Here is a 24,340-nt window from a genome sequence, read left to right on the forward strand (position 1 = left end):
TTTCTTCAGAGCCCAGTCCTGGGAGAGGTCTGTGTTCCCCTGAGCAAGGCCACGCCCACAGGTAACTGCACAAACCTTTTGTCTGTAGAGCATCTTCTAGATGAGCCGCCGGTCCAAGTGTTACCTAAAGAGTGTGTGGATCTGGCTGCTCACCGCTCAAAAGCCAATAAACAGGCCAGCCTGGTGGAAAGGAAAGTTTGCTTTATTTCAAATGCCGGCAGCTGGGGGAGGGGGAGGGTGGCAGACATCTGTTCAAAGGCTGACTCCCCTCCACCTGGCAACCAGCAGGGTAAGAGCTCTTATAGACAGAGTGTGGGGGGGCGGGCTATATGCAGAAATAGCACAGTCATCTCTGACAGTCATCTTCAAATTGGTCACCAGTGGTCTGACCAGCGTCATCTTGGTTGTTCTAGGTGCAGTTAATCATCAGTTCTAGGGTCTATTTTTTCCCCATTTCTCTGAAGCCAATTCTGAGAACTGTGGCAGTTCATGTCCTGTGTACAGTTTGGTCATCATGTACTTAATTTCTCCACCTGGAGTTTTAGTATCTATAAGACAGCTCACAGGATATGGCTTAGAATATTATCTATAGCCCTTGGAAAGAACTAAAGTTCCTTGACTATGCTTAATGAGTATGTTATTATTATTTAGTCTCCTTTGAAGATTTTCCTTTGTTTTCCCATTTCTCACTTCTCTTGATCAAATTTATTCTTTGACCAAAGTTTTCCACTGACAAAAGGCAGGCAGAGAATATGGTATGGAGGGCCAAGGACCACAGGGCCCTGTTCTGCTTCACAAGTACACCGTCCTCACGGAGCAGTGACGGTACAGGAGAGTGAGCCCCGCTTGCCAGCTGGCACCACCTCGTGCTAGTCTCCCCACCTTCATCATTGCTTTGCTCACCTCCTGGGGTCCTCATGAGAACATGGAAACGTGGATGTCTGCTCTCAACAGTCTTACTGAACCTAGATGTCTGGTCAGGGCTATAAAGCACAAAGCAAGGAAATAACAAACAGATCAGAAAGGAATAAGTAAAATGGTTCCTATTTGCAGATGACATAATTGTCTACACAGAAAATCCCAAGAAATTTATACAGAAAAAAATTCCAAGAACTAATAAGTTCTAGGTTCTAGGATACCAGACAAACAAAAAAAAATCAATGATATCATATTAGCAATGAACACATGAACAATAAAATGAAAAGTACAATACATAAAAATTTACAATCACTAAAAAAAGGAAAGAAAAGGAAGAAATGTTTAGGTGTGCATTTAGCAAACATATCCAGGCTTTGTATACTGTAAACTCTACAACACTGATGAAAAAAATCAAAGAAGGTCTAAATAAATGGAGACACATACTGTCTTCATGGACTGGAAACCTAACATACTAAAGGTGTAATTTCCCCAAAATCTGATACAGAATAATGTTTAATCAGCTATCTGAGCATCCTATGGCCCAGTGAAGTTGACAGGTGTGGTCAGAATAGCGTTACTGTAGGGATAGACAGGGAAGCCAGCATGCTACAGTCCATGGGGTTGCAAAGAGTCAGACTTAACAGCAACAAAAGAACTAGGACAGACAAGCCATAAACGAGCCCACACCGGGACTGAAAACTTGACAAACTTGGTGTCACCGATCATCACCAATCAAAACAGGCTGGACTGGTTCATAAAAGGGGTGGGATAATAGGTTATTAACATGGGAAAGGTGAAATTGCTGCCTTAACCCAGACCAAAAAATAATCAGTAAGAAAAGGGCTGAAATATGAAAACACAAAATTAAAGTTAAAAAACTAGAGTATCTCTATGATTTCCAGTTGGGAAGGCATTTCTTCCACAAGGGTCAACTCTAAAGTTAAGTATTAATAAACTCAATTAAAATGAAGAACTGTGTTGATGTCTCTTCTTATAAGGGCACTCATCCCATTATGAGAGCTCCACGCTCATGTCCAAGTGACCTAATTGCTTCTCCCTCACTTCCAAATACTATCAGATTGGGGATTAGGGTGAATTTTGGTGGCACAGAACATTGTCAGTAAGGCGCTGGTCCCATTCCCTTGCTAAACTGTGGTCTGTGCTGCCACCATGGGGTCGGGGGTCGGGAGTGGCAGGGTGTGTGTGTGTTGGGGGGAGGAGGCTTGTTCCTTGCATGACCTTCTCCAGGACAGCTGTGCAGGCAGCTGGACCAGAACCAGCAGCAGCAGCAAGGACTCGGCACAGGTGGCAGCACAGGTAACACACAGCCTATTCCCTACCAGGGAGCCCTTTGAGAAGGACAAAACTCCCACCTTCTCGTCTGTGTTCCAGCCACCAGGTCAGGGTATCACACAGACATGCACACACAAGGGATAAGCCCCTTCTGGCATCTCTGCTACCATCCTCATCTGAGCTATGGCATGGGCTCAGCTTGGGATATTGTTGAAGGTAAGGAAAGATAGAAACAGAGCCGTAAGGTATCAGTTGTGCGAGGTGCACACTGTGCAATTCTAGAAGGCATCATTCACAGCTGAGTCTCCGTTCTGCTATTAGCCACGTTGAAGCTCACATTTATTGAAGACACTATGTCCCAGATACATGATCTCATTAAATTCTCTGCTTGTTTTCTTCCTTTTACAGACGATGAAACCCAGGCTCAGAAAGCCACTCCCTTGCCCAAACGGCAAAAGCAGAGCTATGATTTAAACCTCCTTCTGACCAGCTTCAGAGTCCCCAGGACACTGGACTCTGGGCACAGGGTTGGCACAAAAATCTGTTAACCCTGACCCTGGCGAGCCAGCCCCATAAAAGCCCTGCTGGCCGCCCCTGGGGCTTGGGCACCACAGCACGGGGCAGGGTGCCCAGGGCGCTGGACTCGGATTCAGCGCTGGCTCTTGCAAGGACCAGACACGGGACCTCGGGCCTCAGCAGACCCCTGTGCCCACTTCTTCGCACCCCTCCCCGCAGGGAAGCGAGTGGGAGCGCTCCAGGGGTTCCGCCGAGTCCCGCCCTCGGGGGCGGGGCTGGGAGCGGTCACGTGGAGGGGCGTCCAGTTCCCCCGCCCAGCCCGAGCCCCGCCCCGCCCCCAGGCTCCAAGCCCCCCACCCGCCCTCCACCAGCCGAAAGCTCAGAGCCAGAGCAGGGCACCGCGCGGGCTCGGGACCGGCCGCCACCACCCAGCTGCCGAGGGTGCCGCGCGGTTTCAAGAACCCCTGCTCGCTGCGTGGCCTTCTCTGGCCAGCTGTGCGGGCGGCTGGACAGCAGCGGCAGCGACAGCGAGGACTCGAGCGCGGGCGGCAGCAGCGACACCATGGATCTGTCCTTTATGGCCGCACAGGTAAGGGGTCGCCTTCCACGCGCGCCTCGGGCAGCCAAGTTTGAGCAGGTTCGGGGCCACGGTCTCGCCCTCCCCTCCGGGGCTGGGCGCGCCGGGAGGGGTCAGGCCAGGAGGTGGCGCCCGCCGGCGATCCGAGTCCCGGTCCTTTGTCCGGAGCTGGCATCGCCACCTGGTGCGCGCGTCTGGGGCTGCGAGCGCGGCTCCCAGGGGTGGGGCCGGCCTGAGCTCCCCGCGTCGACCTGAGCTCGGGGCCTGGGCAGCAGTCCTCTCCCGGCCCATCCCCAACCTGCGGGGTCCCCCTTCCGTTGCCCCAGAGCCCTTCAAGGCGAGGCAGCCCCAGATCGTGCGAGCCCGGGTTGGGCAGGCAACCTGGCTCTTCCCCATTCTGTTTCTTTCCGAGGCGCCGGGTAACCTGCCACTTGCTCTGACCTCCGGCGCCTCCCACCTCACTTTTCTCGCCTTTGATGGAGACCACAGACTGTAGCCCGAAGAAGGCGGCGAGACCCGCTATGTGACCCGCCAAGAGCCAGAGCTTAGAGTACAGCAGCGGCTCTATCCTTGTTTTGCTTCGTGCTGAGTCTGTAGCCTTGAGTGCCGGGCGCGATTGTTCTTTCCTCGGCACAGAACAGGTTCCCAGTGGCAGACAAAACAGATGACCTCTCATCGCTTGGTTTTGCTCCAGGAGAATCCCCCGGAGCCTTGATCGTGGAGTGTCGTTTTGTGCCTTAACTGTGAAGCCAGAACAAAGGCAAACGCCTGCTTTCCAGAGCTGTCTGTGGCCTTTCGGAGTTGCAGTCTGGTTCTCGGGAAGGTTCACCGCGTTTGGGTTGGGGAGTAAGTCCCCATGTACCGAGTTCAGACGTTGCACCTTCTGCCAGGTTGGTTATGTTGAGAGTCCAGTGGCAAGAAGGACCCCCAGGTTCCCTTTGTCCCCTGGGTATGTGGCAGGAGCCCCGCTGGCTGCTGTTTACTTTTCCAGGGAATGGCGTTTCAGAGGATATCTCCCTTTCCCCCCAAACTTCACCCTGGTGGAGGCCTCTTTAAAAAGTAACAGCACAACCTAGGCTATGGGGACAGTGAGTCCCCAATGCAGGTGATAATGGGTGCAGAATTCCCCAGGTTGGCTAAAGGGAACCCAGATTCCAGCTCTTGGCAGCCTCTTTACAGGTTTTCCATAATGCCAGTTGCTTTCATGAGCCATGCTTGTCTTTTTTTGCCTAATTTTCTATCTCTTATTTCTAAATGCATGTTTAGAAATATTGTCTCATGGACATCATTTTAGGCAGTGGTGATGGTAGCTGTGTGGTGACTGATGAGACTTCACCACGTTTATTTCTGCAGGGGAGAGGGGCTCACACAATGTACCTCTGCCTCCCCCTCTCGTGGTTTAGTTGCTAAGTCGTGTTCGACTCTTGCAACCTCGTGGACTATAGCCCCCCAGGCTCCTCTGTCCATGGGATTTTCCAGGCAAGAATACTGGAGTGGGTTGCCATTTCCTCCTCTAGGGGATCTTCCCGATCCCGGGATCAAACCCTGGGATTGAACCCCAGTCTCCTGCACTGCAGGCAGATTCTTTACCGACTGATCCCCTCTAGAGCCCACCAAACAGCTGACATTGCCATGGTTACAGGATAAATTGATTACTGCTAACCCTAGGACTGGCTGAAGCTTTAGGAGTTGCTATGGTAACTTGACAAAATAAACTGGGCTTTTCAACACCTACAGGCAGAGCCTGCTCAGAGGTTGAGCTCTGTTTTTTTCTTTTTTGTTTACAATTCATGTTTAATGTGGTCAGTTTATTTCTGAGGACAGGTGTTTGGGCATTGTTACTGCTCAGTCCTGAGCTAGCTGCAAGGACAGAAACATGAAGTGCCATCAAATGTGGAAAGACATTTACTGAGCACCTGCTCTGTGCCAGACATGGACACTTGCATACTTGATTATAGTAAATTCTAACACGTCTGACAAGTCTATGACGTTGGTATTGTTGTCTGCATTTTATAGATCGGGATACCACACTTAAATGAAATGAAGCAACTTCATTTAAAAAACAATTTCAAAAAAAAAAAAATTTCATTGGGTTAACAGTAACCCAGGACACATCATTAGCAAGGAGGAACATGGGTTTCAAACCTGGCTCTGAGGATTTGCAAAGCTGCTAGATTTTCCACCTTATTGCTTCCCTCCCCCTGAGAAAGACACAAAATAAGGGACTAGGCAGACATATTTACAGATGGCTCTTCTCTTCTCCAAGCTTCCCAGGTAGCTCAGTGGTAAAGAACTCACCTGCCAATGCAGGAAGCATAAGAGACATGGGTTCGATCCCTGGGTCGGGAAGATCCCCTCGAGGAGGGCATGACCACCCGCTCCAGTATTCTTGCCTGGAAAATCCCATGGACAGAGGAAGCCTGGGAAGCTATAGTCCATGGGGTCTCAAAAGAGTTGGACATAGCTTAGCGACTGAACAACAACAGCCGCAGCACTTATGCTTGGTCACAGTGTGTGCTCAGCGCAAGCTGTGGGTGTGCAGTGACCACCAGGTGGGTGTGTGTGTGACCAAGCTGCTGTCCCCACACATCAGCAGGGGGCAGTTGGACAGAGACACGTGAATGCCTCCATCCACTTGTTCGGCTAATGCTGAGTGCTGGCCTGATGGATGCCAAGCTCCGTGTCAGGCACTGGGACGGGGATTCTGGGGGAGCACTTGAATAGGATGTACATTTTCTTTCTGGACCCTTGGAGAGCAGTGGAGAATGCCAGACCAGGCCGTTCCCAGATACAGCGACCAAAATGCCTGTCATATAGTAGACCCTCCATAAGCATCTGTGAGGTGATTGGAAGAGGGTAAGACAAGATGTATGTACTCGAAAAGACGATCACAGGAAAAGACAGTGAATTGGAGGGGCCACATGCCCCCGCCCCTGAACACCTGCTCGTCAGTTCTTGAGCCTGGGGGTTCTGATGGATGAGAACTAGAGGCAGATTCCCCCCGGTGGGCCTGGGAATAAAGGTATTCTAAACAGAGAGGCACGGAACTTCCCTGGCGGTCCAGTGGTTAGGAGCTAGTGCTTTCACTGCCATGGGCTGAGGTTCAGTCCCTGGTCAGGGAGCTAAGATCCTGAAAGCCATGCGGTGCGACCAAAAAAAAAAAAAAAAAAAAAAAAAAAAAAAAAAGGCAGAGAGGCATGGAGACAGGAAAGCCCAGAACGTATTCACAGAATCCTCCAGGAAGCTGGAGGGTAGGGGGTATCGTAGAATTGGGAGAGAGAGGCCAGGACCTGGTGGCAGAAGGTACTGACTGCCTGGGATGAGAAGTTCACACTGAAGCAGGAGACAGTGGGAGCCATGGTAGGTGACTGAGCACGAATGATCTCTAACTGAACAGCGCCCTGGGAAGACCTCAGCCTCAGCAGAGCCCAGAGCTGGAGGGATGGATGGAGTAGAAAGCGCACACCTGTTTGAGTCACTGATGGAGTAGAAGAAACCACATCCTTGTGACTCCAAACCCCAGGTCTCTCTCCCTTTGCCAAGTTGTGAAATATGATTTCTCTTTGTGGCTTAAAAAATATCTGGAGGATACACACCATTTTAGATAAACACCCCTCTCAGAAGTTAAGCATCAAGAAGACACTGTTGTTGGATGTACAAGAGTGGACGTCAGTTATCCAGCAGATCCTTTTATGCAGATGCACCCTCCCTAGTGCATGTACATGGGGCTGTGGGTCTGGGTTTAGAAGATGCTGCGGGTTCTGAAGACATAAAGACTCAGCTCGCTCCTGAACCTTGGAGGCACTCTGCTGTCCTTTTCCACAACTCTGAAAACACCCCAGCCCCTCTCTACACAGTCCCTGGGTCCCTGGAGATTCTAGAAGGTTGAATGGTGAACAGGGGTGTATGTTTTTCTATGGCCAGAGATGGCCAGAAGAGGAAGGCTACCCAGACCCCTGGTAGCCGGGAGGAGGGGAGAAGCACAGATCTTGAAGACCGATCCTCAGAGCCCTGTGTTGGCAATGGGTAGCCTGTCTCCAAAAACGGCCCCAACCATTCCTTCCCTACCTCCTGGAGGCGCCTGCTGGCTACCCATTAGGGGGTGGGAGATCTGAGTCCCTCCCTTTGATCTGAGCCCGGCTTAGTGACTTTTCTGACCAAGACAAGTAGTGTGAGTGACATTCTGAGATGAGCTTGTAAGGAACCTGCAGCTTCTACCTGGGACTCTTGGAGCGCTTGCTCTGGAGTAAGTCCTTGAGCTTCCGTCATGCATGAAATGTGGAGATACTGAGACAGCCAGACTGAGGAAAGGGAAGGAACACTTAAGGGACCTACTGTGTGCTGGGCCAACACATGGAATGAACTAGAGGTACAAGGAGCCCTGTTCACATGTTTCTAGGTTGTGACCCCCTATAGAAAAAAACAGGCCTAGGGCATAAGAACTCACTTTTATTTTTGTCTTCTGTTGTCCCTACAGTGACAAATCTAAACCCCGGAGTTCCCAAATGTTGCGACCATTAGAATCACCTGGAAACTTTTAAGAGTCCTGCTGCCCAGGTCCCTCCCTAGACACTCCCATCCGAGTCTGGAGCTGGGAGCCAGCATCAGTATTTTATTGTTATCCCCTAGCTGCTCCCAGTGTGCAGTCAAGGTTGAGACCTGGGCCTGAAACCCACACTGTAGGGCTGTTCCCCTCCCACCTCTCTGGATGGAGCAAATCTTTGGCTCTCTGGTCCCTGTTAGGTCATAAAAAGCCATGTTGTCCCTGGAAGTCACTTCAGTATCAGTTCAGCAAATTCAAATGTTGAGGCCCAGAATAATGGGAACTTGCTCCAAAATAGAGATCCTTATTTGCGATTAGCAGATACAAACTATTATGCAGAGAATGGGTTAACAATGAGGTCCTACTGTTATAACACAGGGAAGTATATTCAATACTGTTATGAACCTTAATGGAAAAGAATATGAAAAAGGATATCTATCTGTCTATCTATCTGTGTATCTATATCTCAATCATTTTGATGTACAGCAGAAACTAACACAGTATTGTAAATAAAATTTAAAAGAAGAAAAATTAAAATTGAGGTTCTCCCTTCTTCCAGACCACCCCTGCCACAGGTGGGACATTTTGAGCCGGAGTGGGTGCCTTTATTATTCTCAAGGTACAGGCAGGGAGGAGATGGAGAGAAAGAGTGGTTCGGCTGACAGGCAGGGGAGCCAGGAAGGGAGCCTCGTCTGCTGACCACAGACCTGTCCTTCCCGTCCCAGAGCAGTCCAGGTGCTGGGGGACAGGGGGGACCCAAGACCCTCCATGGATCAGCTTCAGGGAATCATCAAGCCTCCAAGGAACATGAAGTATCATGATGAGATACATTTTGAAACAAATTCTTAAATCTGTATTCATTTCCTATGGCTGCCGTAACAAATGACCATAATCCGGGTAACTTAAAACAACAGAAATGTAATCTCTCCCAGTTCGGGAGGCTCCAAGTCCAAAGTCAAGGTGTTGACAGGGTTGTGGTCTCTTCGAAGGCTCCCAGGAGGACAATCCCAAGCCTGTCTCTTAGCTTCATGGTCTGCAATCACTGTGTCCATGGCTGGCAGCCACACTCTGGTCTCTACCTCCGTGGTTACCTGGCCCTCTCCCCATGTCTCTGCGTCTCTTCTCTTCCTCTTCTCAGCACACTAGTCATATTGGACTAGGCCCACCCTACTAATGTCACCCTCACTTGAGAGCATCTGCATAGATCTTATTTTCAGTTCAGTTCAGTCGCTCAGTCCTGTCCAACTCTTTGTGACCCCATGGACTGCAGCACGCCAGGCCTCCCTGTCCATCACCAACTCCCGGAGTTTACCTAAACTCATGTCCATTGAGTCGATGATGCCATCCAACCATCTCATCCTCTGTCACCCCCTTCTCCTCCAGCCTTCAATTTTTCCCAGCATCAGGGTCTTTTCAAATGAGTCAGCTCTTCGCATCAGGTGGCCAAAGTATTGGATTTTCAGTTTTAACATCAGTCCTTCCAATGAACACCCAGGACTGATCTCCTTTAGGATGGACTGGTTGGATCTCCTTGCAGTCCAAGGAACTCTCAAGAGTCTTCTCCAACACCACAGTTCAAAAGCATCAATTCTTCTGTGCTCAGCTTTCTTTATAGTCCAACTCTCACGTCCATACATGACTACTGGAAAAACCATAGCCTTGACTAGACGGACCTTTGTTGGCAGAGCGATGTCTCTGCTTTTGAATATGCTGTCTAGGTTTCAAGTAAGTTCAAATTCACAGGTCCTGGGAGTTAGGACTTCACTATATCTTTGGGGGAGGCATAATTTAACCTATAATAGCATATTTTTAAAATTTTTATTTATTTTATTATGTTTTGGTTGCACTGGGTCTTTGTTGCTGCATGGGCTTTCTCTAGTTGCGACGAGCGGGGCTACTTTTCCTTGTAGTGCTCGGGCTTCTCATTGTGGTGGCTCCTCTTGTTGAGAAGGCTCTAGGCACGTGGGCTTCAGTGGCTGTGGCCTGCAGGCTCTGGAGCGCAGGCTCAGTAGTTGTGGCCCATGGTCTGAGTTGCTCCCCGGCATGTGGGATCTTCCTGGACCAGGGATTGAGTCCATGTCCCCTGCATTGGCAGGAGGATTTGTATCCTCTGTGCCACCAGGGAAGCCCTAAAATAGGGTCTTAAGATCCCTAAAGAGTGCAATCTTGGTTCCTGTGTTAGTGAGCCCTGGTCTTTGAGAGGCAGTGGAAAGATCACTTCTCTAAACCTCAGTTTTCTCCCCTGTGAAATGGGGACACAATGCCTTCCTCGTGGAACTGTTCATCTAGTCATTCAGCAAACATCTCCTGTGTGGCAGGCCCTCCCCCTGGAGCACTGAGGGGCAGAGGGTCACAGGCCCTGCCGTGTGATAATGTGACAGGCTGGAGTAAACGCAGTTGCCCTGTACCCCAGAAGAGGCATCTCCTCCAGCTTAGGGGTTCAGGGAGGCTTCCAGAGGTCCCAATTGAGCTGAGTTTGAAGGATGCATAGCGGGTTATGTAGACAAAGGAGTGAGGACCCTCCAGGCTGGGGCAATGACGTGACACGGATGGGACTTGAACGGTGTCTCTTGTTGGGAATGAGGGGTGCAAGCACTTATTCCTTTGGGCTGAGCAGCAGGTCGTGGGGTAGTGGAGATAAAGCCAGCGGGCAGGGAAGAGGGGACTGGGGCCAGGTGGGTGGACTCATGGAGTGGAGCAAGATGGGGTGGGGGACTGCGGTGACCTGGGGCAGGGTCCTGGCCTGGACAGGTAGCAGCCCTGAGCTCCCGGAGCGTGCTCGTGCTGTGCAGACACACAGGCCGGGGGCTGCAGGTGCTTGTGGGTGTTTTAAGAAAACCGAAAACGCCGATGCTTCCAAGCAGTCTGGATTTTCCAATGTCGACAGCTAATTAAAATCTTTCTCTTAATTGGAATATAATTGCTTTACAATGTTGTGTTAGTTTCTGCTGTACAGCAAAGTGAATCACCTACATATGTACATATATCCCCTCCTTCCCCTCCCCGCCCCACCCCTCTAGATCATCACAGAGCACCGAGCTGAACTCCCTGTGCTGCACACAGCAGCGCCAGGGACTGGCTTCGTGGAAGACCGTGTTTCCATGGATGGGGTGGGAGTGGGGGAGGCTGCCGGCGGTGGGGCGCAGCGGATGAAGGTGTGAAGGTTCGCTCGCTCACCCCACCTCCTGCTATACAGCCTGATTCCTAACAGGCTGCGGACTGGTACTACTTGCTAGGCAGCAGGTTCCCACTCGTTGTCTATTTTACACATGGTGATGTATTTATTGGGCTTCCCTGGTGGCTCAGAGGGTAAAGTATCTGCCTGCAATGCGGGAGACCTGGGTTTGATCCCTGGGTCAGGAAGATCCCCTGCAGAAGGAAATGGCAACCCACTCCAATACTCTTGCTTATGTCAGGCCTAATCCCCCAATTCAACCGACCAACCATGAAGTGATCTGCTTTAATTACTTATTGCTTTCCCTGGTGGTTCAGCTGGTAAAGAATCCGCCTGCAATGCAGAAGACCTGGGTTCGATCCCTGGGTTGGGAATATCCCCTGGTGAAAGGAAAGGCCACTCACTCCAGTATTCTGGCCTAGAGAATTCCATAGACTGTATAGTCCATGGGGTCGCAAAGAGTCAGACATGACTGAGCGACTTTCACTTCAATATAATTTCAGCTAGTTCATGGCTTAAAGCAATCATTTCATTCATGGGACCAGAATTTGGAAAGAAGTGGGCTGGGCAGTTTGTGCTCTGATGGTGTCATCTGGGGCCGCGGGGCTGAAGTCTAGACGTGCATCACAGCTTTCCTTGTGTGTCTAACACCGTTGTGCAGCCTGACCCTTCTCTGCACTTGGACTTTCATCCTGCAAATGTTTCTTTAGGCAGGTGGGGCTCCTCCCACCCCTCCCCACATGGTGGTCTCGGGGTCATTGCCTGGTACTGCCTTCCCTCTCCAATCAGCATTCCCAGGGGGACCCTACGAAGTTTCTTATGTTCCAGATTTGGAAGTCCCAGAATGTCACAAACTACACATTCATTTGGTCAAGAAAATCCTGAGTGCAGCCCAGATTGAAGGACAGGAGAATCAGAATCCACCTCTCATGTAGAAAGTAGCACACACACCCGGGGGGAAAGGATGGATGGCAGACATCTTTGGAGGCAGGCTACACCCGGACCAAACAGAATAGGTTTGTGAACTGGATTCATCCTGGGACTGCCAGTGCAGTAAGGATCTCTAGACTAGACAGATGTGTGTAGAGCTTGGCAACACCTTGTACATTTCCAAGCCCAGGAGAGAAGTAGATTATTGCTAAGTAACTAGACCAAAACTTTATCAGGCTGAACCATATGAAGTTGCTGATATTTGACCATTTTGACCTACAAAGTGACAATTTCTTATCGTTCAGCCTATTAGGTACTAACTAGAAAGACAGTAAGTTATTTTGGTTTGTTTTGATATTAATTACATGCTAAGTTTATTTTTTATATTTGTTTTAATTTTTAAAATTAATGGTTTAACTTTCTATTTTGCACTGGGGTATAGCGACTAACAATGCTGTGCCAGTTTCAGGTACGCGGTGAAAGAACTCAGCCCTACATGTACAGGTATCCGTTCTCCCCTAAACCCCCTCCCATCCCGGCTGCCACATAACACTGGGCAGAGTTCCGTGTGCTATACAGTAGGTCCTTGTTGGTTATGCATTTTAAACATAGCAGTGTGTACATGACCTTCCCAAACTCCCTAACAATACCTTATCCCCATCCTTCCCCCAGTCAACCATAAGTTTGTTCTCTAAGTCTGTGAGTCTCTTTCTGTTTTGTAAGTTCGTGATCACTTTTTTTTTTGCTTCCACGTATAAGAGACCTTGTCCACTGTTTTTCCTTCTCTGTCTGACTTATTTCACTCAGTGTGACAACCTCTAGGTCCATCCACATCGCTGCAAGTGACAGTCAGTTTTTTGCTTTATGGAGGGCAAAGGGCTGTGAAACCTAGGAAAGGAGGGTCACTGCCTACTGGGGAGACTTGAGGGGGCTTCCTGGGTTTGAGGACCATGGGCCTCCCCACCGCTGTCTCCCTCCGTAGCCCAGCTATTAGAAGCTTGTCCTTGCTGGTGGGAAGACACAGTCACATCTGGATGGATCTTCCCTTGGGTGGGTCTTTCTAGAAGACAGACGCATGATCTAATCGTAGCTGAGATGCTGATACATCCACTTCCATCCCCTCTTCTCCCACCCTGCCTCCCCTGGGACTTGGAGATGCTCACAGTTAGTTTGTATTTTAATCATTTTTCACAGAAGGGAAAAAAAAAAACCCACAAAAGGCTTCTGGTCAAGCTGAAGAGATGAGTCTGTTATCTCTTGAAATGGTCATAGCTATACTCAAAGGCCTGAGGGAGCATTCTGAAAGATCTGCAGGAAGCCAGCAGAAGTTTCCCCTCCCCAGAGGAGGCACGCGCTGCCCAGAGAATTCTAGGGAGTCTGGAAGTCTGCTGCTTAGAAAATGTTTTCCACAGCCAGTGACTGCTCCTTTTTCTTTAAGCAAGAATTATCATTAAAATACAAATTGTCTATCATCTCAGATGTTTTTAACCAAAGGGCTTGTCTTCGTGTGCTTTGAATTGTCATTTAAAAGATTTAAATATTTTATCATTTTAATTAGACTTGCCTCAGGAGAGCATATAGTGCTACAGTTTTGCAGCAGTGTAATGAGAAGTTAAGGAAGATGTAAAAATCTGTAATAAGTTTTGTAGACCAAATTTCTGGATAGTGTGCTAAGAGTCAGGATATTCCATCTGACTTGAAACAATTGCAGTTCCCAGAGCTGAGAGAGCCAGGACATTTGGAGATGGATTGCACATTTCCAACTGAACACTTGAGTGTTTGTGGAGCACCTGCTGTCTGCTCTGCCCAGCTTTGGGGGGTCTGAACCCAGCTCTTTCTACTCTGAGATGATGGAAACCCATCTCTGTTTACTCCACTCTGATTCTCTTCTCTCAAGATGTCACAGTACCTTCTCAACTTGTGCTCAGTTGCTTTACATTGCTGCCCTTTATCAAATGGTCAGGAAGTACCAGGCAGACCCTGGGTTGAATAAGACGTAGAATCTTACTTCCTAATCCTATGACAGCCCCAAGGAATAGGCCATTTTAAGGTCCATTTTATAGGTGAAGAAACTGAGGCTTAGTGAGGCAAAGTCACATGCCCAGGGCCACTGGAAGAATTCAGACTCAGATCTCTGTGCCTCTTCAGCTTATTTTTTTAAATCCAGTCTCATAATCTCTGCCTTCTGACTGGAGTGTGTGTAAACCACTTATATTTAATGTAATCGTCTATATGAAAAGTGAAAGTGTTAGTCACTCAGACCTGTCTGACTCTTTGTGACCCCATGGACTGTAGTCCACCAGGCTCCTCTGTCCATGGAATTTTCTGGGCAAGGATACTGTAGTGGGTAGCCATTCCCTTCTCTAGGGGATCTTCTGGACCCAGGGATTGAACCCAGGTCTCCTGCACTGCTGCTGCTGCTGCTGCTAAGTTGCTTCAGTCGTGTCTGACTCTGTGCGACCCCATAGATGGCAGCTCACCAGGCTTTCCTGTCCCTGGGATTCTCCAGGCAAGAATACTGGAGTGGGTTGCCATTTCCTTCTCCAGTGCATGAAAGTGAAAAGTCAAAGTGAAGTCGCTCAGTTGTGTCCAACTCTTAGCGACCTCGTGGACTGCAATCCTCTGTTCATGGACTTTCCAGGCAAGAGTACTGGAGTAGGGTGCCATCATATTCTTTACCATCTGAGCCACCAGGGAAGCCCGATTGTCTTCATAGTTGGGTTTAAATTTCCTATCTATCTCACTGTTTCCTATTGGTCCCGTCTGTTCTTTGTTTCCCTTTCCCTCTCTTTCTTCTTTTGGATTCAATGAGAATTTAATTCTCCCCATGTTATCTCCTCTCTTGGCCTATTAGCTGTAACTGTTTTGTTATTTTGGTGGTTGCTTTTATAGGATTTATCTTTAGCTTATCACAGTCTATCTACAAGTGGTATTATGCCACTTAACATGCAGTGCAAGAACCGTATAACAATACACTTCTATTTCTCCCCTCTCAGCTTTTGTGGTATTAAATTAACTTTGCACATTTCATTTCTACATATGTTTTAAACCTCATGTTACATTGTTACTATTTTTTTTAAGTCAGTTACCTTTTAAAGGGATTTAAATAGTAAGGAAAAAACTTACATATTTTCCCATATGGGTACTATTTCCAGTGCTCTTTATTGCTTTGTGTAGATCCGTATTTCCATGCATTATCATTTTCTTTCTGCCTAAAAGACTTCCGCATTTCTAGTAGTGCGAAACGCTGGTGATGGATTCTTTCAGCTTTTGTATGTCTGGGGAAACATGTCTTTTTTTGGCTTTCGTATTTGTTTGAATGCATTTGTGTATTTGGCTGAGCCTGTGTTGGCTGCAGCGTGTGGGATCTGTGATGCTTGCTGCCTCACGCAGGATCTGTAGCTGCAGTTTGTGAACTCGTTAGTTGCAGCAGACGGGATCTCATTCCCCGACCGGGGACTGAACCAGGGCTCCCTGCACTGAAAGTGCACCAGGGACGTCCCCTGGCTTTCCTATTTGAATACTTAGTTTTTACTGAGCATAGAATTCTAAGTTGACTGTTTTTCAGTGTTTTAAAAATATTGTTCCACCATCTTCCTGCTTCCACTCGTTCCACTGAGAAATCTGCTACCATCCTTATCCTGTTTCTTCCAGCATAATGTGCTTTTTTCCGCCCCTTTAGCTGTTCACAGTTTTCTCCTTATTGATTTTGGGCGCTTTCATTATAATGTACCTTAGTGTAGTTTTCTTCATGCTGCTCATCTTTAGGGTTTGGGAGCTTCTTGTATCTGTGAGTTTATACTTTTCATCACAGTTGAGAAAGTTCTCTGCCATTCTTTCTCTCCCCTCCTCCCAGTTTTATTAAGATATAGTTGGCATATGACATTGCATACTTTTAGGGTGTACAACACGATGATTTCATACATGTATATATTGCAAAAAAGATTACCACAATGAGTTTAGTTAACATCTGCCAATTCACATATTTACAGTTCTGTTTTTCTTGGGATGAGAACTTCTAAGATCTACTGTCTTAGCAACGTTTGTATATACAATGCAGTATTGCTAACTATAGTCACTGTCCTTGACATTACATCTCCAGAGCTTATTTATCTTATTTATCTTGTAACTGAAAGTCTGTACTTTTTAACTAACTTCATCCAGTTCCCCAGCCACCTGCCTTTGGAAAGCACCAGTCTGCTCTGTTTATATGTTTGTTTGTGTTTTTTTTTTTCAAGATTCTATGTATAAGAGAGATAATACAGTATTTGTCTTTCTCTATCTGGTTTGTTTCACTTAGCATGATGCCCTCAAAGTCCTTCCAATGTGTCTCAAATGACAAGATTTCCTTCTTTTTCAATGTCTGAATTATATATATATATATATATTATATAATTATATTACTAATAATATATGTACACACACTTGGGGCTTCCGAGATGGTGCTAGTGACAAAGAATTGACTTTCCAATGCAGGAGATGCAGGATATGTGGGTTTGATCCATGGGTTGGGAAAATCCCCTGGAGTAAGAAGTGGCAACCCACTCCAGTACTCTTGCCTGGAAAATCCCATGGACGGAGGAGCCTGGAAGCCTGCAGTCCATGGGGTCGCTGAGGGTCGGACACGACTGAGTGACTTCAGTTTCACATTTCACTTTCCTGCATTGGAGAAGGAAATGGCAACCCACTCCAGTGTTCTTGCCTGGAGAATCCCAGGGATGGGGGAGCCTGGTGGGCTGCCATCTATGGGGTCGCACAGAGTCGGACACGACTGAAGCGACTTAGTAGTAGTAATATACAACTTAATTTTATTAATTAAATTAATTAATTTAATTAAATTTTTAATTTAATGTTTGAATCCCTGTGCTGTTTTCCATAGTGGCTGAACCAATTTACGTTCCCATTAGAGGTGCACAAGTAACCTATTTTCTGCACATCCTCAGCAACACTTGTTATTTCTGTTTTGGTACTAGTCATTCTAATAAGCACAAGGTGATGTCTCACTGTGGTCTGCTTTTCATTTCCCTGATGCTCTGTGATGTTAAACACCTTTTCATGTTCCTGTTAGCCATTTGAATATCTTCTTTGGAAAAATGCCTATTCAGGTCATTGCTCATTTTTAATTAGATTATTATTCTTTTACTACTCTATTCTGAGTTTTCTATTATTTCTTTACACATTTTTCTGTTCCTCCCTCTCTCTTTTCTCCTTTGGTGGTTCTATTTATATGTATATTCAGTTTAGTTCAGTCACTCAGTCGTGTCCGACTCTTCGCAACCCCGTGAATCGCAGCACGCTAGGCTTCCTTGTCCATCACCAACTCCCGGAGTTACCCAAACTCATCTCCACTGAGTCAGTGATGCCATCCACCCATCCCATCCTCTGTTGTTCCCTTCTCCTCCTGCCTTCAATCTTTCCCAGCATCAGGGTCTTTTCAAATGAGTCAGCTCTTGGCATCAGATGGCCAAAGTATTGGAGTTTCAGCTTCAACATCAGTCCTTCCAATGAACACAACAGGACGGGTCTCCTTTAGGGTGGACCAGTTGGATCTCCTTGCAGTCCAACGGACTCTGAAAAGTCTTCTCCAACATCACAGTTCAAAAGCATCAATTCTTCGGCACTCAGCTTTCTTTATAGTCCATATCGCACATCCATACATGACTACTGAAAAAACCATAGCCTTGACTGGATGGACCTTTGTTGGCAAAGTAATATCTCTGCTTTTTGATATGCTGTCTAGGTTGATCATAGCTTTTCTTCCAAGGAGCAAGCATCTTTTAATTTCATGGCTGCAGTCACCATCTGCAGTGGTTTTGGAGCCCAAAAAAATAAAGTCTGACACTGTTTCCACTGCTTCCCCATCTATTTCCCATGAAGTGATGGGATCAGATGCCATGATCTTCGTTTTCTGAATGTTGAGCTTTAAGCCAAGTTATCCACTCTCCTCTCTCACTTTCATCAAGAGGCTCTTTAGTTCTTCTTCACTTTCTACCATAAGGGTGGTGTCATCTGCCTATGGGTTATTTATATTTCTCCCAGCAATCTTGATTCCAGCTTGTGCTTCATCCAGCCCAGCATTTCTCATGATGTACTCTGCATATAAGTTAAATAAGCAAGGTGACAATATATAGCCTTGACGTACTCCTTTTCCTATTTGGAACCAGTCTATTGTTCCATGTCCAGTTCTAACTGTTGCTTCCAGACCTGCATACGGATTTCTCAAGAGGCAGGTCAGGTGGTCTGGTATTCCCATCTCTTTCAGAATTTTCCACAGTTTGAAGTGATCCACACAGCCAAAGGCTTTGGCATAGTCAATAAAGCAGAAATAAATGTTTTTCTGGCACTCTCTTGCTTTTTCCATGATCCAGCGAATGTTGGCAATTTGATCTCTGGTTCCTCTGCCTTTTCTAAAACCAGCTTGAACATCTGCTAGTTCATGGTTCACGTACTGTTGAAGCCTGGCTTGGAGAATTTTGAGCATTACTTTACTAGCGTGTGAGATGAGTGCAATTGTGCGGTAGTTTGAGCATTCTTTGGCATTGCCTTTCTTTGGAATTGGAATGAAAACTGCCCTTTTCCAGTCCCATGGCCACTGCTGAGTTTTCCAAATTTGCTGGCATATTGAGTGCAGCACTTTCACAGCATCATCTTTTAGGATTTGAAATAGCGCAACTGGAATTCCATCACCTCCACTAGCTTTGTTCATAGTGATGCTTCCTAAAGCCCACTTGACTTCTCATTCCAGGATGTCTGGCTCTAGGTGAGTGATCATACCACTGTGATTATCTGGGTCATGAAGATCTTTTTTATATAGTTCTTCTGTGTATTCTCGCCACCTCTGCTTAATATCTTCTGCTTCTGTCAGGTCCATACCGTTTATTATGCTAACTAATATAGTCTCACAACTCCCTGATGATTGTTCACTTTTTTAAAATCTTTTTTTCTGTTCGTGTTTCATTTTGGATAATTGTTACTGATGTGTCTTTAAAGTTCACCAACATTTTTTTTGTTAATATCTAATCTTTGCTAATCCCATTCAGTGTATTTTTTACCTCCGACATTGTAGTTCTCATGTCTAGAGGTTTAACTTGGGTCTTTTTAAAAATATTTTCATCCTCTTCTGAACATGTTCAGTTTTTCCCACAGCCCTTTGAACATATGGGATACCATTATAACAATGTTCAAATGTCCTCATATACTGGTTCTAAATTTGCTTCAGCTCTGGGCTGGTTTTGATTGATAGCTTTTCCTTCTCATGAATCACATCTTCCTGCTGCTTTTCATGCCTGATAATTTTTGATTGGGTGCCAAACATTGTGAATTTCACCATGTTGGATGCTAGATGTTTTCGTAGTCCTGTAAATATTCTCAAGGTTTGTTCTGAGATGCACTTATATTACTTGGAAACAGTTTGATCCTTTTGGGTCTTGCTTTTAAGATGTGTTAGGCAGGACCAGAGCCATTTTTAGTCCAAGAGTAATATTTTCCCATTACCGAGGTGAGGCTGCTCTGAGTGTTCTTCTCAATACCCTGTGAATTATGAGAGTTTTCAAAATGGCTGGTGGAAACAGATACTATTTCTGGCCTGTATGAATGCCAGGCATTATTCCCTGTCATCTTTTCTGGTGATTCTTTATGCTGCCTTGGGTGTTTTCGTCACACACCTGTGCTCACCAGTCCTCTGCTAAATGTTTGAGTGGTCTTTTTACAGATCTCTGTCCAGCTCTCTCCTCTCCACCCTCTGCCTCCTGGTTCTCCAGCTGCCCCCAGGCTCCCCAGATGCTCAGTCCCATCTCTTCAATGCCAGAGTCCACCAGGCTCTGCCTGGATTCCCCTTTCCTGCTCCGCTGCCTGGAAACTTCGCAGGCGGTAAACACAGTCTAACGGCGGGGCTTTCTTGCCTTGCTTCCCATCTGTCAAGGTCACTGTCCCTCACTGCCTGATATCCAGTGTCTTGGAAAACATTTCCCCGCGTTTTGTTCTTTTTTATTGTTTCCCTTGGGAGGGTAAGTCTAGTCCCTGTTACTCCATCTTGGCTGGAAGCAGAATTTTCTTACCCCTGTGTTTTTAACAAGTATGTTCCACCCCTACTCCTTTCCTCCCTTCGGGGGAAGAGTAGTATAGTGCTAAGTCTGAATCTGGTCCCCGCTGTGGAACCTTGATCTGCACATCTCTCTTGTGAGTGCTGTAAAATGTAACCTCACAGGTGAGTCTCTGATACCAGACTTGGCCAGAACGTGCCTGGACTGCCCCAGTTAGTTCCTTTCTGCACCACTCTGCTGCTTGCGTTCCTTCAGCAAGTCCTGTGACAGAATACTCCACAGGATGTTGAGAGAGCCAGGTTGTCATCCAGGGCTTGAGTATTGCAGCTGGGAGTTGGGCAGCCTAATGAGCAGGGCCAGTTCCCTCTCGCCTCCATCCCAGGGACCTAGACTTGGAGGAGCCTCCTTCCCTGGGAGGATGAAAGTGAGGGGGTGGGGAGCAGGTTGCTCCAGCCCCAGGCCCACCCAGGGTAGCAGCCAGCAGCCGAAACTGTTAGTCCTCTCCAGACCCCATTACAGCTCCTTATCCATCTCCTCAACACAGAGCTCTCGGAGGTGATTAGAAATGTATTAAGGCTTGGCTTCCAGCAGCTTTGAGGGGGACCTCAGGGAGGTGACTAATGCATTCCCCAGCCCCCTGCACCCCCGCCTCTCTGCCCTGAGCTGAGGCTCTGCCGCCTGCATCTTCTGCCTGCTCCCTGACATCCTGCCAGCCCTTCTTCACTCCCACCGGAGATTCCACCTGGGCCCCGCTGCGTATCCCAGCAACCACATCAATCAGGTAGAGGGGGCGGGTGGGATGCAGGCAGCATGCCCGGAACATCTCCTGTCTTATGTTGGGGGATGTCAAGGAGCCAAAAAGAAGCTATCACCAGCCTCTGTCATCTCTGTCACCCTCACCAACATCATGTGAGCATGAATTAAATACATGGGCTTCCCTGGTGGCTCAGATGGTAAAGAATCTGCCTGCAATGCAGGAGAACCCGGGTTGGATCCCTGGATAGGGAAGATCCCCTGGAGGAGGGCATGGCAACCACTCCAGTATTCTTGCCTGGAGAATTCCATGGACAGAGGAGCCTGGCGGGCTACAGTCCATGGGGTGGCAAAGAGATGGACACGACTGAGCGACTAATACTTTTGCTTTCACGAGTCTTTCACATTCAGTCTCAGGCTCACAGGTGAGGCAGGATCCACCCTCGGGTGGAAGAAGAAGGGGCAGGTGGTGTTGGTGAACTTGAGCACCTGCTGAGGGCCAGGATCTGTGCTGTGTGATGCCCCTGTGAGAGCAGGGCTATCACGTGCCCATTTCAGAGAGCCCGAGGGTCTGGCCCAAAGTCACTAGGCAGGAAGGACTAAGACAAGCTGGATCTGAGCCCAGGGCCTGGGTGCCAATGCTGAGTGGCAGCTGATGGATTGCAGAGTGTTGAAGTGGAAAGTGGAGAGGGACCCGAGCCCCAAGCAGGTGTGAGTCTGTGTCACAAACCTCTGCAGCCTAGCCTGCTATTAGCCTAGGTCTTCCTTCCCTGGGGCCTGTGTGGGCAGAGTGGATTGTGGCTGAAGCAAGCTCTTCCAGAGCTCAAACAGGCTGGCACCAGAGGCAAAGGCAGAGCCCACAGGAGGCTGAAAGAGCCTGCGAAGGGCTGGGGAGGGGAGGCTTGCTCCCTCTGGAAGGGATCAGCCCTCTTTCCTCTTCTGAGCCACTGAGACTCCGTCCTGGTCTCCATCAGAGCATCCCTATGTCTGAGGTTCCCTGAAGACAAACGTTTGTGTTTCATTTATGCCAGGGTTGCTGCTGCCTAGTCCCAGGGCCAGAGCTGGTTAATAAATAATAAATGAATCAAAAGAGAGCAAGGAATCAATACAAGCCTGAGCTGGGTAGAAAACCATGTGCTGCATCAGCCTCTGGGCCCTTGCTTCTTGGCTGCATCGCGCCTTCCCCGAAGGTGCCGGTTAGTGACAACACCCAATCTTGCCGCTGCACCCTGCACCTCGTCCTTCAAACTCCCAGGCCCCAGCACCCTCCCTTGGCCCCTGCAGAGTGTCTGCCACCTGTGGGGCCCAGGACTAGGGTTTTTCATTCAGCTCAAGATAGCCTGTCTTAGCCCTTCCTGCCTGGGTGACTTTGGGCCAGACCCTCGGGCTCTCTGAGCCTCGCTACCCTCTCTGAAATGCGTGTGTGATGGGCCCTCACAGAGGGCTTGTGCAGCATCGAGGACCCTCAGCACGTGCTCAAATTTATCTTCAATTACATCTGCCACCTTCTTTCTCCACCCCAGGGCACCTCCTGCCTCAGCCGAGTGTGTATGAGTTCTCACTCGTGTGTTAGCATCACTCTAGAACCCTGGCCAGGTAACCTGGGCAGATCTGCCATGAAATGCCAGCTTCCCTCCCCAGCATTCCTGGGAAGGTTGAGTCACCCTCTGTGTATCTTCATCACGGGGAGCTCACACCACCTCACAAGGCAGTGACTTCCATGGGAGGCAGGTAGCCTTGGGCTCAAACATGGCCCTGCCACTTTGCATCTGGGAAAATCACCCCATTTTTTCGAAGCCCCGGCATTCTCAGCTGTGCAGCAGGATGACGGTCACTGTGTTATGATCAGTCAGGATTTTGAGCCTTCAGTATGGTAATGTGGCACATGGTAAGGGGTCAGTAAATGGGCCTTCCTCACTATGAACTTCCTCTCGAGTCAAAAATCATCTTCCCTTTAATTCTGCCCATTGGTCCTCGAAAGAGAGTCTCATCCTATCTGCACTTGGTAGCCTGTTCTGTGACTGTCTATGGCCACAGAGAGCATCTGAGATGGGGAGGCCGAATGCCCAAGTTCCAGGCCTGACTCTGCCCCTCGTGACTTGCAGGGAGATGCTTAACTTCTTAGAGCCTCGATTTTTCTGTCTGTTAAATGGGAATAGTATCACCTATCTCACAGCATAGGCAGGAGAATGAAATGAGATGATTAATGTAAAACTGTACAGAATTACTTAAGTCCCGATAATAATTATTATGTTTGAACCATCATCCTGTAATCCTCCTCCTGCATCATCCTTTTTTTTTTTTTAATTAAATGTGGCCGTTTCCTTCAACTGTTTTTCCAAATGACTTATCTCTCTGGAATCTTCACAAGGTCAGAGTCTAGTCTGTCTTCTCCTCAGAACAAGACATGATGCTCTAGAAGAATCTATCACCTCCTTGGATCTAGCTCTGATATACCCATTAATATGGCCACTGAACACTGAATGACAGGTCCATCTTTCCTGAGTGCTACTCTTCAGCAGTTCTCCCAGAATTTGTGCAACTGATTTTTTTGAACTTCAGCACAGATATGTCAAGAGCTGTGAAGGGTCTGAAATTTTACCTTGTTTGCAAGCTAGCCTGCCACGATGTAAAAGATGCTGACCCAAGATGTGAGCCTTCCAGACAGGGGGCTTAATTGCTCACAGCACAGTCAGCAGCATGACCTTCACGTTCACATCGGTGCCCCGCGAGGCCCACAGGAGCCGGGCAGAGCCCTGGTGGATTCTGTGCCGTGGGTTTGTGTAACAGTGAGCAACCCCATGCTTAGGAAACCCTGCTTTTTCAAAGGGAGCCGTTAGCGAACCTGCTTAACCTTTGTCCTTCATCTCAGAGGGAGATGTTATTGTCTCAGAGGGGGATAATCGTCTTGGTCGGGTAACAAATGTTCTCTCTGCCCCCAAGGGGATGCTGTTGTTGTCTGTTTCTTAGGAGATTAAGCTTGCTGTCCAAACATCATTGCTGTACAGACATTGAAAAAATAGTCCGGAACAAGAGCTGGCATGCCTTTACTGAGAAAGCAGGCAGAACTTGAAGACTCAAGAACTGTCTCCCAGCAATGTGTTTATACTTATCCCTAGAAACTGCACAGATCTGGGCTTGCATCTCCCTTGGCCATTCCAGAGCTGCTGTGCCACCTCGAGCGAATTCCTAGCCTCTCTAATCTTCAGTTTCTATAGCCAGAAAAAGGCATAATTCCTACTTTCCCAGAGTGCTCTAAGGAATTCTTTGTAGTAGTATCCTCGGAGCACCCTTGCTGTGCCTGGTATCGAGCAGACCACAGAGGGAAGTCACTGAATCCGCAGTCACCATTATCTGGAGGTCTTCCTTCCCCCTCCATCTTTACCATCCTCCACTGCCGACCTAGTCCTCAGGGGCTCCAGTCAGATGGGATAGAGTACGTTGTCCTGGCCCTGAGGCCATCGGCCAGTGGCAAGGACTTGGGAAGCTGGGGAGCGGGGGTCTGGGACAGAGAGAGCAGAGCCTGGATCACATCAGGGCTCCGGGACCCAAATGGGTTAGTGTCCTAGCCTCAGCTTCCTCGTCTGTAGCAC

At 48.1% G+C, this 24,340-nt stretch overlaps 1 protein-coding gene across 1 annotated transcript in view; it reads left to right on the top strand.

Moving 5' to 3' along the window:
• The first annotated feature begins 2,394 nt into the window (after positions 1–2,394).
• Positions 2,395–24,340, top strand: part of C21H14orf132 (chromosome 21 C14orf132 homolog) — a 54,485-nt gene continuing 32,539 nt past the window's right edge. The window contains exons 1-2 of the mRNA XM_014480788.2: positions 2,395–2,427; positions 2,702–3,316. Of these exons, the coding sequence (XP_014336274.2) occupies positions 2,395–2,427; positions 2,702–3,316 (648 nt within the window). The remainder of the gene's footprint in view (positions 2,428–2,701; positions 3,317–24,340) is intronic.

This window comes from Bos mutus, chromosome 21, assembly GCF_027580195.1.
Source record: "Bos mutus isolate GX-2022 chromosome 21, NWIPB_WYAK_1.1, whole genome shotgun sequence".
NCBI classification, from domain to species: Eukaryota; Metazoa; Chordata; class Mammalia; order Artiodactyla; family Bovidae; genus Bos; species Bos mutus.